Source organism: Helicoverpa armigera, chromosome 24, assembly GCF_030705265.1.
Source record: "Helicoverpa armigera isolate CAAS_96S chromosome 24, ASM3070526v1, whole genome shotgun sequence".
In the NCBI taxonomy this organism is placed as follows: domain Eukaryota; kingdom Metazoa; phylum Arthropoda; class Insecta; order Lepidoptera; family Noctuidae; genus Helicoverpa; species Helicoverpa armigera.
Window position 1 is genome coordinate 8,765,040 of NC_087143.1, and position 18,720 is coordinate 8,783,759.

The following is an 18,720-nucleotide window of genomic DNA, read 5'->3' on the forward strand; positions in this document are numbered from 1 at the left end:
GTCGTCTACATATACCAGTATTCTAATCATATCATGTTTTATTTGAATAATTCTTTGTAAGGACAGTTTTTATTGGCTTAACTTAATTGGCGTAGGTATTTTCACAATTTACACCAAAAGTCATGTCTACGGGATCTGACGATAAGACTTGTCCATGTCCAAATCTAGTTTAAAATCTGTTGGAAGTTGTAAAGCGTTCTTCTATGAAAATGATATTATTATGTTTAATATTAAATTAATATATTCCTAAATTGTTTAAATGTAATGTATGTTACGTTAACTTTGGTGCTACTGCTACTTAACGTTGTGACATTAAGACTGTATCTAATAATAATATTACCTTAGTAGGTACATTTGTTCGTACCAAAATATTATATAGAATTGGGAGGTGAGATCTCTTATCGAATTAGTATAAAACATAAGTTAGATTACAAACAAAAAATCATAAATCCATCCAAATAGTTTTTCACGCTAATTTCTTCCAAGCTTAACATTACATACAGAATGAAAAATAATGAATATTAATGAAGTTCTCCCCCTCCTTGACGCCTGAAATAAATGGATAAATAAATACTCGTTGTAATGTAGCTAGTTGTAAGACGAAACGAATGTATGGAAGCTCAAATTGCATTTATAAATTGTAACTATGTAAAGATTAAATAATCACGTAACCATGCTTTCTTCGACTTTCATGTTATCTGCAGACAGATAACTCTAGTTCTCTGGTCGTAGTCTACAACTGCGTAAGTTTGAGAGAACATGGTTTTCAAAATACTATGCTAGGTATATTAGATGTATCCTCTAAGTTAGCAACTATTTATTTAAACTTAGATTTAAGTTGTTGTAGATGTATTAATAAAGCACTTCGAATTAAACTGTGTACCTATCAATTATTCCGATGTGTTCAGGGAACTACATTGCACAAAGTCATGGAGAAATATAATGTTATATTATAGAACGTTTTATATCCTCCTGATAGTTTCACGACAAACCACGAATAAAACAACATGATTAAGATAAACAAAAATGTATTAATAATTGTAATTGATTTGGAGACAATGTTCCTACAAGGAATATGTTACAACGGTAGTGCGTCGACTACGCAGTCACTACCACAAGCGTGACCCGGGGAACTACAAAATTACAAAATATCTTACATCTAGTCTACAGTCAGGTATCTTTGGTAAGCGAACACCCAGGTAAGTACGTGTTAACATGCCACACAAATATACAGTTGTTACCATTTGTCAACGAGTTCAATGCAATCGTTACTCAAGGCACTTCAAATAAAATTACATCCCTAAACCTTACAATAACTAATTCAACTCTCAGAATCATAAAACAATTGAAAAGCAAATGATCGAATCAATTGTTTCTTGTGTCACTCGCTTGTAATAACGTTGCAAATTATCAACTTAGGTATACAACGCCTTTCCTTTAAATTATCATCAGATATAGGATTATTATCTTTTATGAATGTAACCCTGCCAAGTTTCCACGTAAACTACTTATCGTAAATAAGTGAAACTGTCATTTGAATACGATCGTATCTAATAAAAGGCAAGTAGTTAGTAGTTGAATAGTGTCAGATCGAAGTCTACATCTACTGCTATCCTGTAATATGTAGTAAATATATTATTGAGATCTCGAGAGAGCTGTACAATCTATAGTCGTTACAAAATATTAAGCGCACTATCACTCCTTTGAGCGTTCTCTAAACTCACATACTGAAACGTAATTTAGTTTGTCGTAGATTCTATCTCACAAATGTACCTATTGAGTATTGACCTTTACATTATAATACAAAAATAATTAGAGTCTATGATACAAGTGTATCAAATGTCAGACACACGTGTCAGCGGCACTCGCGTGAGCCGTCGTTACACGAGCAGCGCGCGGTCCGGCGGCGCGGTGTCCGCCGTCTCGTCCACATACACCACTCTGTCCTTGAGCTCCGGCCGACTGCTGTGCGGGGCAGCACTGGCGGCCGCCGCGTCACTGTCGCTGCTCACTGCGCTGAGCCTCTCCACTATCCTACCGTTGTCGAACACTAGCTGTGTGCGCGGCGCCGCGTCGCCGGTGTCGTGCCGGGTGTCGGACGCGGGCGGTGCGGTGTACGTGACGTAGCAGGCGGAGTACGGCGGCGGCGGCTCGTCGCGCTTGGCGGCGCACTCAGAGTAGGGCGGCGGCAGGTCGCAGCACACGTCCTGTGCCGGCGCCGACAGGCGAGCCTCATACTCGTGCTGCTGCACTGAAACATCAAAACATCCGTATGAAACCTTTTTACCCTAATTATATGATAGCCATCCCCCCTCACCCCCTTCCTTCTCCGTGTGAGAGGAGGCCTGTGCCCAGCAGTGGGACGATAAAAAGGCTCTAACTTTCATCATAAAGTAAAATTATTATTGAAATACTTACAACTTGTAGCCATCACATTCGGCGTCGTCCACTCGTCCGATTCCTGTCTTCTCACTGAAATGAAGATAACGTAGGTATGTATCTAATTCAAAATTCTGGAGTATAAAAGAATATTAAAGCCTCTCACATATGAATATCCAAATAACGGTAAGCCTACGGTTAACCTACTATAGCCTATCAACAAGTAAATGATCTACCTTAAACCTTGTAAAGCTATTATCGAACTTAGAGGAGAGTAGAGGACGACATACCTCCTTGCAGTCGGTAGTGTCCCTGCAGCACGTCTTGCTGCATCTCCCCTGCGCCCACATCTGCGCACACAAGCTTGTGTTAGCTCTAGCCTAATGGCGGCGAATATATGCCTACTGGCCACTACTCTTCTTGAAAACTATGCCACAATCTTAGAAAATCAGCGCCCATTAGAGCTTTCAATCACTGTAGGTATAGGTACTTTAGGAAAACATGACAGTCTATTCATGTGGTTGGTTCCAATACCTCCAACACCTCATCATCCTCCTGCCCTCAACCAAATATTTGTGGTCGGCGCAGCATGTTTTCTCCTCCTATACCTACTTACATACATCGTGCAGTAGCTAGATGATTATGGTACCCTAACCAGAACAACCACTGTAACAGGAGTATAGGTACTCACTAGTGTGCATGTATATGGCTTTGAAGAGTTTCTTGTGGAGGCAGTTCTCGGCGGCTCGCACGATGATGACGAGCAGCGCCAGCAGCACCGCGCCCGCCGCCCAGCCGCGCGCCGCGTGCGACCAGCCGTGCGCCGCGCTGCCTGCAGCCGTCGCACTCCCCGCCGACCCCGTCGAGCCAGCCCCTCCCACCAGCGACACCGGCTCGTACGGCCTGAAGCTCTGGATGTTCTGAATGCTCTGCACGGGGTAAAGCGGAGCGGGTGCTATGTGTTTCATCTGCACCTGTAATCGGAAAAAAATTTGGTCGTTCATGTCGAGAACTCGAGAAAAATCGGACATGTCTGATACATTGTGTGACTTTTCACAACTTGTTTGGGGTCGGCTTTCAGTGTAAGGGGATGCAATACTAGTATATATAGTTTGAACTAGTATATATCATATCATACCTACCGTTTATTGCATTCTATAATGAACATTAGGTGAAAATATGTATAAAATGATTCTCCGTGTGAGAGGAGGCCTGTGCCCAGCAGTGGGACGATAAAAAAAAGGCTATAACTGAGATGTATAAAATTATAGTCACAATTACGGACCCTTATTGCCACAGCAAAATAATTAAAAGGCGAAGGCGTTTAATGTAAGATTGTAGTAGGTAGTTGTTATATTATTTACTTAGTTATTAGCTTTTCATAGTTTGAAGAGCACGGGAGTGTTACCTTGATATCAGCCGCGGCCCAGGGGTCGGTGTCGTGGAAGCGGTCGACGCGCCACGTGACCGGCGCGCCCGTCGCCCCCCACTGCCGGTTCAGCAGCAAGCCCTTCGCCAGCGGGTCCAGTCTGCACATACAAACATCTTCAATTACGAAACAATACTACATACCAATATAAACTAATACATAATATCAAAGCATACTCTTTGTCTTCCCGTAAACCCTTCGTCATATTTGCAGGCATCTCTTTAATTGCGACTGCATGTTTATACATTATCAAAACAACTAAGTAGACACCGTAAACACGTATTCAAAAATTGTAGGTAGCTATTAAGTAACCTTTGATTATAGTTCGTACTGAACGTTTCAAATGCCTATTAACAGTAGAGAAGTATTATAGAGTGAATGTGCAGGTGTGATACCCTATTATCATAACACCTGCAAGATTAATGAAAATTAGTCGATAAGGTAATCCTAACATCATGCGTTATCACTTTCTCCATTAGTGAAGTCGTCTGCCATGCACGGTGGCGGTTCAATTCCCAGCCTAGTACGGATTTAATAGGTAGTTTCGCATATATAGGTCCTGCAGTCGTTGCAATAATTCCGTGGAGGCCGGAAGGTGAGTTTGGAAAACTCTAAAAGATGGCTCTCAATGGTCCACTTCACGAATGCGCAAGGAGAGCGAGAAGAGTGGCGACGGATTGTGAAGCTTGCGACCACCCCTGATATGACGACCACGACCACTCTGTCAAGAGTGTGACAAAGAAGAAGAGCCCCAGCGTGCTAGGTCATCAAGTTACTGTAGGCTTCAATATGAACAAAAGAAGCATATGTACATATGTAGTGTATGTAGTGACCTGATGAAGTGTCGGGTGTCCTTGCGCAGGCCGTAGAAGGCGTACTTGTCGGGGTCGCGGCGGCGCGCGCGCTCGCCGGCCGCGCGGGTGCGCGCGCGCCGCTCCCACGGCGACACCCACGCCCACGGCGGCACCGTGCCCTGCATCGCGCTACATCAACAACACACGTTCGTTAGTAACCTGAGTAAAACAACATCTCAGATGATCCTAATCTATGAAAAAATCTTTGTCTTGATATAAGTCTGTGCAGCCGGGTAAAAAACAAATGGTGTACCGCTTTAAATGATTTGCACGATTGCTGTGCTTACGAGAACACAAAATCTAGGTTAAAAGTTGGTGCGTTGGCTTAACGACAACCACCTTATTATTATAAACGTCTAATGCATTCCTATTTCTAAGGCTGCAAGAATGTATTCTGAAATACATGAAGCATAAAATATTGTTCGACGTGACTGGGCTTTAGCTCTGAGCGCAGTAGCTCCTGGTGGCGTGCAATGTGGGGCACTTGTAATCTAATTATTCACTACCCTTCAGACGGCGTTCATGTTAAACAACAGTTTTACATTCTAGCTCTTATTGCACTCTAGTTGTAAGCAATTTCTTTGAATATTGAAACACTATAGCTCGGATCTGCATTTATCGCAAGATGTAGGTACTATTTACATATGTAATATGTATGTAGGTATAGATAAACTGGGTTTTAACTTATTTTCCTTATACCTATACCTACTACAAACATGTGTGAGTTGTCGTATATAAATACGATAAAAGATTTCCAACTAGGAGCTGTGTGACCGATCGTCCCTCGGGTGTCTTGCCTTGTTCTGTATTTATATTATATTATATTGATTCCACGCTTTCTGCCTTCAAGCATTTCAATCTCAATACATATTAACGATGGTTCGTTTGGTTTTATTGCTTACCCTTATACTTAATATTTACCGTCTATGACTAATATTAACTTCGCCACTCCGAAGTAAACTTTCTTACGTCGATGTTGTTTCCGAATATGACATTCGGCAACTCTTCATCCATTACTGACCGACACCCTTACACATGATCAAGACAAGATCTAGACTATTAAATATTCAAAGCCTAAAGTACAGTAACTAAACTAACAGCAACCTTTGCTAATTGCTGACGACAGGCACGTAGACTCTAGGCTCACTTTTAAATTGCTGAATCATTGAGAGATAGAATCCAATAACACGTGGTCTGCACTGACTTGCTATCATACACAAGGTAGCTATGTATTACACAATGCCACCGTACCAGGGTGTGTGCTGTGTAATGAGTGTGTTCCTCGCGTCGGATGGAGTGCTGCAGGATTACTGCAGTTATGGCACTGCTGCCGCCCGTAATGCAGGAAGCACTGTTCCGATGCGTGACGCGGTGACCGCTCAGCTTATGCAAACCTGACTATTTACTTCATTATACACGCCGCTACATGCGTATTGTGAAATCAATACCATTTGAAGCAATAACTGTAAGTGCAAACATTACAATTGTTGACACATTGAACCTCGCAGACAATCCACTGAGCACAGGAGAGATACATAGTATTACTACACTACTATTATTGTATAACGGTTGTGAGTGCAACGTGGACTGTTTTGTCTCTATCAATGTCCTCTCTGCTTCTGTAGTAACAATGTGCGCGACAGGTTCTCTTAGTAACCTGTACCCACGGAGTAAGGAAAGATGTTCTTTGAGACAACTCTGTCGACGAGTTTTGGTATTACAAAAAAACCCGACCAAGAGGCCATTTTCGACTTTCTTAGGCGATTTTTCGTTATGGCAACTCCTCTAGTCATTTTGTTCTCCATGCCTGTGCAGGTGTGACGTCACACATGAGGCGTGTAGTGTGCAGCTCAGCTCACCTGTGGAGCCGCTGGGAGCGCTGGCGCGGGTGCTCGACTGCGGATGCGGTGCTGCTGTTCACTGTCACTGTTCCCATAGCATTGGCGGTACAATCACAGATTACCTTAATATGGTACAAGCAACGCGCGCTCGTCGCCGCTCGCTGCACACAACTAATACGTTACTTCAGTAACCAAGCCGGCAGTTTGCTGCCATTTTCCTGTTGTACGATTACTTCTTGCTAATTGGTTTTTAAGTAACTATTATTTAATGCAGGTATCAACGCTTAGTAATGAGCTTAATGACTCTGAAAGGCTTTACATATGTGCATGTATTATGTTTATGAAATAAGACTGCCTTTGTCTAGGGAATTTGTCAGAACTGCCCGTTTCTTCAGCAGGCTTCCAGATGACACGGAAGCAGAATTATCTTTTAAGACTTCTTATTTCCTTAAGTGACAAGTTTTGTTAAGACAGTAACCCAAAAACAAGTAAATTATGTTTACCACAAGGAACAATACCTACTGCCTATATCGCCCAACTGAATGTAATTCGTCATCCCTAATTATTCCTGTTTGTGAACCACGATAACGACTGTAGGTACATACCTACTATGTATTCATTAATTACATCTACGTCATTAGTAAGCACGTTTCTTAGAACTTGACTCACAACACCTCAGGAACGTGAACTTAAATATTTATATCCTCAGATTCTCTTTTTCCTGAAAGTCTGCTGATCAGCTGAGCGAACTTATTGTAGTCTTTGCATTCTCACAACAAAGTTGTTAGTGAGAAGAGCTTCATTAGAACTTAAACGTTTCATGTTTGGCTTTGACCTTCATTCATTACATAATACTGAAGAATGTTTTAAACTCGATTACATCGGGATCGCGAACTATTGCGTAAGTATACAATCGTCGCGTCCATTGTGTGTCTGCTCACGTTATAGGGGATGTTTACCGACGCACACATAGCTCTCCAAATCAATTGTACGCGGGAATTCATTGCGTGACCCGCTTGGAACACAATGTCCTGCACATCTTGGCAATATCTTCAAGACGGTCCACTTCTGTCTCTATGTAGTCTCCTTATATACAGACAATCATATCTATAGCTATTATTGTCTGTATTAGACAGTTGCGTACAATTGTCTGGTTTCCAGAGCCCTTTCAGACTAGTGTTAGCTAACTCAGGTAGGGCAATGAACAGGGCCCCGATTCTCCTAAGTTAATAATGTCAAAATCGAATAGAAATCGAATCGCAATATGATCGTAATAGCAGTTTTTACCCTATCGGGCATTCTGCTACTAATAAAAGACCAATCGTATTCAATTGACATTTGATTGGTGTGCGATTGGTCTGCTATTTTGATGATTTTGGTCTATACGGTAGTTTGCTGTACAATCATTTTGCAATCGTAAATCATTTGCAGACAAAATGATTCATTATTGAATGACAGAAAAGGATAAAAACGTTTATTTCAAAGAAAAAATAGCGGAATGCCACATATGCTTCAATCGTAATCGAGTCGGGATTGGATCTCAGTCGAATCGAGTCGAACGTCAATCGAAGGTCGCTTAAGTAAAATTAGGAGAATCGGGCCCCTGACAGAAAGTAATGGTTGGGAGAAGAAATGCCTGTCAATCTCGCAACAAAAGGAGCTCGTAATACCAGGCCAATCCTAAACTCAAATTACGAACGCCGCAAATTAGTGTATTGGCTATAAGTGTATGACAGCCAATAAGGAAGGCCAGCCAGTCACCTCGTGTATGTCTGACCACCCAGGTTGTGCGTGCCCAATACCCACTGACCAGTGGCACTGCAATTGAGATCAATATAGTTTAATTGATGACAACTCGAGCATCGCGTCTCGTTACACTATGTAGACAGTTGTCCTCGATTCCCCAGCTCTAAGAATCCCACGTTTGTGCAAATGTTACATTTTCAACATGTGCCAACCGCCGCACTATTCAGTTACTTTCATAGTCCTCACAATTACCAAGTACAACATACCAATCGAAAATTGTAAATGCAACCGATCATAGGGGCTGTCACTGGTGGTGTTAGTTCCGCGGCAATAGATATAGCTAAGTTACCATGGCGACGGGGCCCACACAAGTGGGGGACTGGCGCTGATAACGACGTGAATAACAAACAGTTTGAAGGGGACGTTACAGCGGCACTGAAGTATCAAACGTTCCATAGGAATTCACTCAACAACAAAAACATAACTGATTCTCATAGAATGGAGAATTAGCCTTTGAATATAATCGTTTACTATGTAACGGCCCTGTATCACAACAGTTTGCTCAATCTACAGATAGACCAAGTTCAGAGAGTAGTGTGCACGTTCTTGCTGTTTCCTAATTTTACACAGCAATATTAATCGACATGCCCTAGTCTGCAATGTGAACCTGCTGTACAAGATTGTACTCAATCATGAGTGACGAATGCATTGCGATGACTAACACGGAGTCGACTTGAGCAACAACCAGTGTAACCAGACGCAACCGACACGCGCGGGTGTCGCAACCTGCCCCGTTGCACTCTACCTGCTGCTGCATAGAGCAATACATGAACAAGCTGAGCTTGTTAAAAGTAGCTCCCGATAATGAAAACTATTGAAAATTTTCCAACAAAGAAGAAATATCCGAATCGAATAACTCCTTGTCTGCTCCTTCTTGGGAAGTTGGTGTAAATACAAATGTTACTAGTCTTTCAAACCATTAGGGCTCGCTTCTAGTAAGACATATCGCGGGCAGTCAGCGCAGCCGTGTGCTCGGCACGATCGACCCGTGTCGCTATGCACCGCTGCACCGAGCCGCGACACACCGCGTGTCACAGCGCCATCCCCAAACCTCGTGTCAAGGTCACCCGCTCTACGCAACACCAGGCACTCACCGCGAGCTCCGACTCCCGGGACAGGAGACACACTGCGAGACACAATCAATCAATCTGGTCGCCACTCACATTGTAGTTCACTCAAAGCACAGGAGTAGAGCGCATCGTGCAGTAAGGCATAAGGCGCGTGTGTCACGACGCGCGCTTCGCGGATAAATAAACAGCGGCGCGAGGGAGTGCCGTGCGCGCGCCGCACGCCAGCGCCGCCACGCGCCCGCGCGTGGAACTACCCGCACCCGCCGCCGAGACCGAGGCAACCGCGCGCATTGATTGACCCACACGCAGCCTCCCGGCTACACACTGACATTGCCGGAATCACTTCTGCCTAATTAGGGCGCTCGAGATTAATTTAGCAATCTGTCAACTCACCAAAACAAAGCGAGGACTATTGCCATGACTAGATCACAAATAAAATCAACATTGCGTAGTTTGTATGAATAGTCATGACGCTGCAGACGAACCGACTCTGATAGCTTACACAGACTGATGTACTATTACTGGCAGGGTACAGTAACAGCACAGTTCTCGTGACAATGATGGTAGTATCTCAGGTTGTTTACAGTAAGTTTGCGTGTCGTATGTTGTGTGTATTCGAAGCGTAGCACGTCGTCTCACGAGTCTCACGCTCCTACTGTTTGTGTGTTTGATACACTATCACAACAGAAAAACAAGACTTTAATGTATTTGGATTAGATAATTTATTATTTATTTTAAATGGTTCTTCGGTCAACTTCCTCATCAGGAAAGACACATTTGTTACTATTGGACCACTTCTACGCAAATTGTATAGAAAATATCTTAATACTTAACGATTCGAGATTTGAATCTGAAAACTGCAATAAACTGAATAGAGAGCAGGCATTTGTCTGTAGCAGCAGATGCCAACTCTTTTCAGTTTTTTGAGCTTGTATGTTTATTTGTTTGATTGATAAGAATTTTACGCCTAAGTATTTCAGCTTAGAGCTTGTCGCACTGCACCCCTTGATGTAAACACGCGTGTACATAGGCGTACCACTGAATACTACAGCATATACTTTAACTGCCTCGTTGGTCTCGAAATCGCTTTGTGGGTTTTAGGTACTCTCACAAAGCACACCTGCATCGGAGAGCACGTTTGTGTCGGTCCTGCTTGAGAACTCTCTCCTGATAATAATCGGCTAGGAGGACATTATCATAAAATTGAATGTGCTATACATTGCATTTTTTATAGCTGCATAGTATTGTATGTATATATTGATATGGATAATGTTATGTATTAGTTTATAAGTATTGTTATGTACCATATATGTGTATTTGTTTTTTTATGGGCCCTGGTTGCCTGAAATTAAAGAATAAATAAATAAATATACATCTGTATGTAAGGTTACCTCGCGCCGATGGTCTGCGAGTCCGCGCGACTCATGCGCACGCGACGCTCCACCGACATATACACGAATTGCGGACAATAGTTGGACATTCAATCATTTTTATTGTTCATATTTTGTTCACTATAATCGTCTATTTTTATAAAACATCTGTTGACACTGACACTCCTGGCTGACGTTATAGGAGGCTATAGAGTTTGTAAGAACCATAGATGTATAAGTACTTCGTAGCAAGAACATGCTAATAAAGTTTTGACTTGTTCACAAATATACGAACTGACAAGTCCTTTTTATCATTTGTATAATTGTATATAGGAGCTAAGCATCCACATCCACAGCTAGCTGCCGTGTGTATTGCTAACTGAATGCATTTGCTGTCATAGGCAATTTAACTATGAGTACTAAGATGACGTCACGGCTCCGCAGCGCATCTCGTCGCCCATTCACTTATACAGCGACATACTTTCCATAATGGCTAATGGAAACTCCCTGGCGCCCCAAACCAGACCAACCTTGGACTATTTGTCTAATATCTACCGAATACCTCTGTTGTTTGTTAAAACACTATCACTACACTTAAGAACTTTGATTAGAAATCTCCATTTTTTTTTGGGTCTACTTAAGATAGGTAGCGGGACTTTGAAATCATGGCAAAACTAGAAATATTCATTTCGTAGCTACAAATTGAAAATCGCTCGTAGCATCCGTAGCCAGATGAAAATGTCACGAGCGCTACGATTAGCTACGACTGCTACGAGAGCGCTACGAACGTGCTACGAATTTATCTACGTAGTTTTGTTCTTTTTCTTGATGGTAATGAAATAATCATGTTTATGGGATGACGATTACGTTTATAGAGAACTTTAGGCATGTTAATGTTTCTGTGGAAATGAGTTTGATAAGGAATTTATTTGATTTGAAAATGAATGGTTTGTTTTAAAGTGAGTATGCGATGAAAACTGCAGCGGTGTCAAATAAAGGCAGTTGTTTGAAGTCAGGCTCGGAGCCATCTCTCTGGCGACGGGATCGATGCGCGCCGCCACTCCGGCGCCACACGCCGCCGCCGCAGAGACACACCGGGGACAGCTGCCCAGTTATACGATATATTATAATCGCAAATATATTTCGTTTGTATGAAAAATATTCTAAAATTTTACGAAAATTCGTGAAAGAGTTTGATAAATATCAGAGCCAAAATAAAAAATTAAACGACATACTTATGGTTTTATAGGAAAAAAAAAGAAATCAAATAATTCCAATTCATGTTCTTTAAATGTCCGTAGCTGAGTCTGCTTTTCCCAAATCACCTTCTGCTAACGTCAGCAGTTTTTGTGATCAGATTTTTTTAAACAAAATGACGTGAACAGAGAACATCACAAGTTTGTCTCTGTTGAGAAGATCTCGGTGTGTCCCGGGCGCTCGGTTTTACTCTCGTCGCGGCGAGAGTGCTGGCACACACTCGCGGCCCGAGCGCTCGTAAACAAGCACCCTGTGTGTGCCGCACTCCCAACACCCTGTGCCAGTACCATCACAGCACACACAGCCTACACAGCTGTACGCAACCTCGAAGCTCGTGCACCTTCTCCGTGGAAGCTGTGGTATACCTCATCAACTCGTTGGAGATCAAGTGACCTTCAATCTCATATGAGTGATCATCGAAATGTTCTGAACATGCTGAAGTTTTGAATTTCAGAAAACAAGTTGTGTTTGTAACAACGTGAAAGGTATGTTCTGTGCACATGATATGTAACTCGTTGGCTTAGAAAGTCAGCTGTTGACTCCCACTCAGCTGGTAAATACAGCGACGCACACAGGTGACGCTCTGGATGTGGCGGCGCCGGTACATAACGAAATCGAAACTTGTGTTGACACACGTACACTGGATGTCGATCATGTGATTTCGTTGATCATTGAATTTCAAGTCGTAAGCGAATTGTTAGTGGTGATCATTACCATTTCCAGAGTAACTGATACTCCAGAGTACTGATACGTAACGATCGCGTCACTAGATTTCCACTCACCTATTGCTACGAAAGTTTTCATAATTGTATTTTATTTTTCCTAACTAGTTGTTACTAAAGAAAATATTTAAAAGGAATACTCGATTGATTGAACGTAGATACCTAGTAAGATTGGTAACTTGCATGATTCGAGTATTTTTTTCTGTGGTTTTATAGACATAGACCACGTACGTGGACGCAGTTTGAGTATGTACGAGTATATACGTCCAAGGCCGATTTCAGCCACGGCGGCTGTTCTCGTATAAGGAGATCAGCCAGCTGCGCAGGACATATTATAGAGCACGAGCATTTGCGCCGTCTATTCCTTCATGATGTTGTTTGCTGATGATATCGTTGCCGGCAGGCTCGGGTATGGCGGGCGCGGGGCGGGGCGCGGCGGCGGGGGCGGCGGGGGGCGTGCTGGCGCTGGAGGTGTGCGCGCCGCTGCTGCTGCTGTGCTGGCTGTGCTGCTGGCCCGACGACGCCAGCTCCGGTACTACATACACCATACTTTACATCATCATCATCATCTCTCGAGCCTTCTCCCAACTATGTTGGAGTCGGCTTCCAGTCTAAGATGCGGCTGAGTACCACTGTGCCACAAGGAGCGACTGCCTATCTGACCTCCTCAACCCGGTCACCCGGGCAACCCAGTATCCCTTGGTTAGGCTGGTGTCAGACTGACTGGCTTCTGACTATCCGTATGACAGCCGGGACAGTTTACGTGCCATCCGAAAATAGTTAACATTGCTTAGTAGCTAATACCACCCCTTTCACTAGGGCCAGGGACGTACTTATCCTTATTGGGGCCCAGAGGCCACTGGCAAGACTAACCCCGCAGGAGTACCTACCTGTGGTGGCCAACAGGGGGATGGCATCTAATTTGTGCTCAAGAGGCAGAGTTTACTACGTATTCGAATCATTACAACTATGTTTATGTACTGGCAATTGGCAAGCAGGTTGCTATCGCGTTGGCCTTTATTCAGAAAAGTGTAGCTATTTACAGCCACTACAATAAGGTAGTTAATATCTACCGTTTGATTTCAGACAGTACATCTGGCAAACACCCGCAGAGGCCCGTGCTGTCTCACGCTCACGGTACGTTCACTAGCATTAACTTTTAAGACAGATTGGCGCCCAACGTGGGACCACGCATACTTTGGCTGACCCAGGTTCCAACCTCGTTCCTAGCAGCTAAAATCAATCTCTCAAATCTTTTCCTAGCAGCTAAAATGCGAATTGATAATTAAATAACATAGGAAACCGGTATCCATCGATTGCAGAGCTAGAACTGTTTGTGACGTGTTTCTCGTGTGTGACAGAGTCGGGGTCTCGGAGGCGCTCCAGCGAGGTGCTCGGGCGGCGCGCCGGCAGCAGCGCGGTGTCGCTGCACCTGCCCAGCACCTCAGGTAGCCGAGACCTCATGCATATCATCCGTACATTGACAACAACGACTTGGCAACCTCATCGGGGTCGTTAACATAGAAAGGTCGAGGACGAAGCGATAAGCCTTGACCCACTTGAGTCATGTTGAAAACACGCCAAAACTTCTCGCCAAAGATATTTGCTCCAAAAACTATTGGTTAGATTCACATTTTCTGTTCGCGAACAATTCTGGTGGAATATCGGCGTCAAAGTTGCTTCATTTACAATTAATAATGCAATAGTAATAGATATGTACGACATACATATCTATATATTTTATTTGTAAACGTTTTAATATTGTTAATCCACCCATTTTCACCCACGTAGGTACATTGATAATTAAAAATGCTTTAAATAATTTACCCATATTGATATTTAATACTACTAAATTGTCTCGTATCACCGTATTTTTTTAATGCAAATGTGTTATTGTCTGGTATAATATGTCCAGGCTACAAGAAGCCCCTGTCGGCGCACCGCAGTCACGAGGAGATCGCGCGACGCAAGCTGTCGCAGGCGGAGGCGGAGGCCGAGGCGCGCTACCACTCCGCGCCCAGCGTCATCGACGAGGTGCTGCACCGCCGCGCCTGGGAGCGCTCCGCCCGCGACCTGCGCGTGCCGCTGCACTCCCCCGACAGCCCCCACGCGCCGCGAGCCTCGCCCGAGTCCTCCCCCGACACCCCGCCCCACCCCGCGCCCCAACCCGCGCCGCCCGCCTGCAAGAAGCACCACTCCAACATCAAGTGCTCGCGCCCCAACAAGGAGAAGCTCTCCACCGACATCAAGGACGACGACGAGTCGCCCGGCTTCTACATCGGCGAGAGCTCCCCCCTCCATGGCAATATCGGCGGGGGCTCCCCCCGCCACAGCAACAACGACGAGCGCTGTGACGACACCCCCACCAGGTCGGCGCACAGAGGCAAGGACGACAAGCAATCGCTGAACGAGTCTATCCGCAGCCGCGAGCGTCGCGCCGTGCCCGACGAGCGGCACCCCGCCAGCCTGGGCTTCTGCCTGAGTGACGTCATCGAGCAGCTGGACCGCCTGACGCCGCCGGACCGCTCGGGCGCCGCGCACCGCAGCGCCGAGTCCCGCGCCAGCACGCACCGCGCCTTCTACCCGCCGCCCTCCGCCGGTGAGTAGCGACCACTCACTTGCAATAGACGCATGTGCCACTATCGTATGCTCGTGGCCTGTGAATGACAAAGTGCATGACTATTAACTTTCGGATACCCACACATATGTACAGCCTGGTCTATCAGACAAAGCACACTTAACGTGTGACGACATAACAAGAAAAGGTAATGCGGAGTATTTACTTCACTCCTCGGCCGGGTTCTTCGTTAAATACAGCGCCTTTGAAATTGTATTGCTTACTGCACTTTCTGTACCTATGTCCTTATATCCCAGAACTGAATAACAAATGCTTACATATAAAACCTTACGCAAAAAATGCTTCCGCAAGTGTGTATAAGCGTGCGTGCATGCGTGCATGTAGAGCCGGTGGGGTACGACGGGGGCGCGTGCTACCTGGCGGAGTCGGGGGCCCTGTCGGAGCTGCGGGGCGCCGGGGCCCGCGCCGACCCCGCCGGGGCCCTGCGCGGCCGCCACGCCAGCGACGGCGACATCCTGGCGCCCCCGCACCGCCCCGAGTCCGGCGCCTTCTCAGGTGAGACGGAACCTCCCGACATGTTCCACTACGACAGTATCACCACCTCATCATATTTGGGTAAGGAGACTTCATGAAACCGTTGTTAGAGCGTGACCGATGCTAAGTGCAGCGCGCGTGTTGCAGAGAGCGACCTGGAGCTGGAGCTGGAGGGCGCGGAAGAGCGGCCGCCGCCCTACCACGAGCTGCAGCAGCACGCCGCGCCCGACCGCAAGGAGACCGCCATATAGACGCCGCCTGACTGCAGCCCGCGCCAATACACGTGCCAACCAACAATTGGGAAACTACTTCAATACATTCTGATTTTCACTCAAACTTACTACATAAAAATGTATGTCTGTTGAATTAAAAAAAAAAGTACAATGAGGGTTTTCGATATTTTTTGTGCCGCCAGGCGGCGCTTCGTATGCGTCAGGTCCAAACAGCTGTCAAATAGTATGGAATTGTAGGGTGCGAACTTATTGTTTATTGAAATTCTGTTATATTGGAAGTGTTATTGATTTTATTATGGACGACGGTCAGAATAAGGTTTCCGAACTAAAAATTGAGCTAAGAGAGAGGGTGCAAAAGTCACTGGTACTAAGGAAAAGCTTGTTGAAAAATTTGTTAACACAATATGATTTAGTTTTTTTTATTTACTCAACCTCAATAGTAAAACAATAATGCAGTGCTTTAATTATAAAATAAAAAAAAACCGGCCAAGTGCGAGTCGGACTCGTGCACGAAGGGTTCCGTAAATTACAGTTAAATCAACCTATCTCAAAAACTATAAGAGATACTTTGATCAAACCAAAAATCGTTGAAAGAGTTAATTAGCATGCATCACCTCTATTTTTTTTAGAATTTTATACCCCGTAGTTATAAAAATAGAGGGGGGGGGACATACTTTTTACGACTTTGAGAGCTGATATCTCAAAAACCGTTCACTTTAAGAAAAATGTTTTTTAGAAAACTTTATATCATTTTAAAAGACCTTTCCATTGATACCCACACGGGTATGTACATCGAAAAAAATTTCATCCCTCAGTTACATGTATGGGGGGCCCCACCCCCAATTCTTTTTTTTACTATTTAGTGTCATATTTTTGTAGCGGTTCATACAACACATATTTCCATCAAATTTCATCACTGTAGTACTTATAGTTTCCGAGTAAATCGGCTGTGACAGACGGACAGACGGACAGACGGACATGACGAAACTATAAGGGTTCCGTTTTTGCCATTTTGGCTACGGAACCCTAAAAAACACTAAAATCGTTCACTATTCATAGTAAAGATAAGCACTTTGACAGTTACCTGGACCTGACGACTCGGTGCTGCCACCTGGTGGACGCCATTTTAGAAAACCCTCATTGACTAACAAGCCGAATTGTATATATATGGAGATTTTTGATCAACGAAACTTGTTGTGTTATACTGCGTACTCAGTATGTGCTTCAGCGCCTTTAAATGTCAAGCTTTCCATATTATTTATATAATCAACGGGTAAATATAATAAAAATTATTTGTTACTAGTAAAGCTACCTACCATAAGAGTTCAAAATAGTATTTACGAAAAATTTACATATATTTTATATGAGAATGAATGTACTGTACTGAGAGATATTTACTTACTTATAAGAAAAAAAAATGCTTTAATTATGTAACAGAACCGCGTCCAGGGGTGAGCTTGGAGTGCGTGCTTGATTCAATGTTTGCACCCAACAGTTGAATACGTTGTGGGGCCCAGCGCCAGCCTGATGCGGCTCTGTAACATAACCGTGACTGTACGTTTGTTTCATCAATGAAGTCCGACTAGTCCGAGGGTCCTGCTGACAGGACACAACATAATGCGTGTCCAATTGGTAAAATGTCTGTAAAGCCAATAGTACCTAAGTGTTTGCCGCTGCCTCTGTGACTGTGTTACTAACATTAAGAATGAATACTACCGAAGTTAGTTAGTTGATGTCAATTAGGTGTATGTACGCTGTTCTCTATTAAATCATTCCTGTTGATTATGATAAAGTCGTGGACAACTGTCGAGGCAGATCATACTAGTGAAATAGTTTAAGCTAGACGTGAATATGAGCAGAGTTGCAACTGTCGCTGTGACTGCTTCACTTGTACATAGTGTTAGTGCAAGTAGTTAGGTACATAACAAAGTTCTAGTCAATCGTTTCGTGTTAATAAAGTTTATGTTACGACGTTGTGTTTTATTGGAGTGCGTCGAGTGGCGACACCTGCTGGCTCGCGTCTGCAGTGTGAGTCGCACTGAGTGGAACACACAACTTGTTCGTTCTGTTGGTGACATGCAGGTTACCAGCTCACTCCGCAGACTGTAAGTTATCACTCTTTGGCAAATTGTCTGTAATGAGTAAACATTGAAAGTAAGGTAGGCACTATATCGGGTGTGTCGTTCATAATCACATTAAATCCTATGGCATATACTTTATAATATTCTATGGCGAATTGTAAAAAAAAAATAACCTAATCCATTCAGTGGTCTAACCACAGGAGTCATTTTTCGTTTTTATAATTTACAACATCATGTGTAAAGCAGAGATAAAGTTAGGAATATCGAATGTTTTGATCAGTTGACAGCTGTCAGTTTTCAGAGAGAATTTCAGTTGTTTGTAATGACTGACTTTTATATGGTGTTCTAATTTTCGCACATTTTTATTCTATTTACTTTGTTTGAAAAATTCATTTTTTTTATTTTTACGAATTTTTCTTTTTTCTTTGTGTTAATCGACATATATTAACCAGTATATTAACGCATTTCATTTAATGTGATTGTGAACGACACACCCGATATACGGCCAGCAATGGGATAATCATTATCCATGTAGTTTCTATAGGATGTGAATAAAGTAATACAAA

At 43.8% G+C, this 18,720-nt stretch overlaps 2 protein-coding genes across 6 annotated transcripts; one reads left to right on the forward strand and one right to left on the reverse strand.

Annotated features, from left to right (window-relative positions):
- Positions 1 to 1,011: 1,011 nt before the first annotated feature.
- Positions 1,012 to 10,893, reverse strand: LOC110380664 (uncharacterized). Of its 5 annotated transcripts, none has more exons than XM_064041054.1 (7): positions 10,771 to 10,844; positions 4,642 to 4,791; positions 3,788 to 3,908; positions 3,071 to 3,353; positions 2,670 to 2,729; positions 2,419 to 2,472; positions 1,012 to 2,251 (listed from the first exon to the last, which is right to left on the reverse strand). In XM_064041054.1, exons 1-7 carry the CDS (start codon positions 10,827 to 10,829, stop codon positions 1,881 to 1,883), a joined length of 1,098 nt encoding a protein of 365 aa, XP_063897124.1. In that variant the 5' UTR covers positions 10,830 to 10,844; the 3' UTR covers positions 1,012 to 1,880. The 5 variants fall into 5 exon arrangements, with proteins under 5 accessions (XP_063897124.1, XP_021196397.3, XP_021196394.3 ...); XM_021340722.3 differs by lacking the exon at positions 10,771 to 10,844 and adding an exon at positions 9,404 to 9,562; XM_021340719.3 differs by lacking the exon at positions 10,771 to 10,844 and adding an exon at positions 6,522 to 6,675.
- Positions 10,894 to 11,458: 565 nt separating this feature from the next.
- On the forward strand, positions 11,459 to 16,845 carry LOC126056610 (uncharacterized). The gene is made up of 6 exons (XM_064041303.1): positions 11,459 to 12,491; positions 13,132 to 13,260; positions 13,815 to 13,865; positions 14,090 to 14,176; positions 14,644 to 15,327; positions 15,988 to 16,845. The coding sequence occupies exons 2-6, from the start codon at positions 13,140 to 13,142 to the stop codon at positions 16,089 to 16,091; spliced, it is 1,047 nt and encodes a 348-aa protein (XP_063897373.1). The 5' UTR covers positions 11,459 to 12,491; positions 13,132 to 13,139; the 3' UTR covers positions 16,092 to 16,845.
- The last annotated feature ends 1,875 nt before the right edge of the window (positions 16,846 to 18,720 follow it).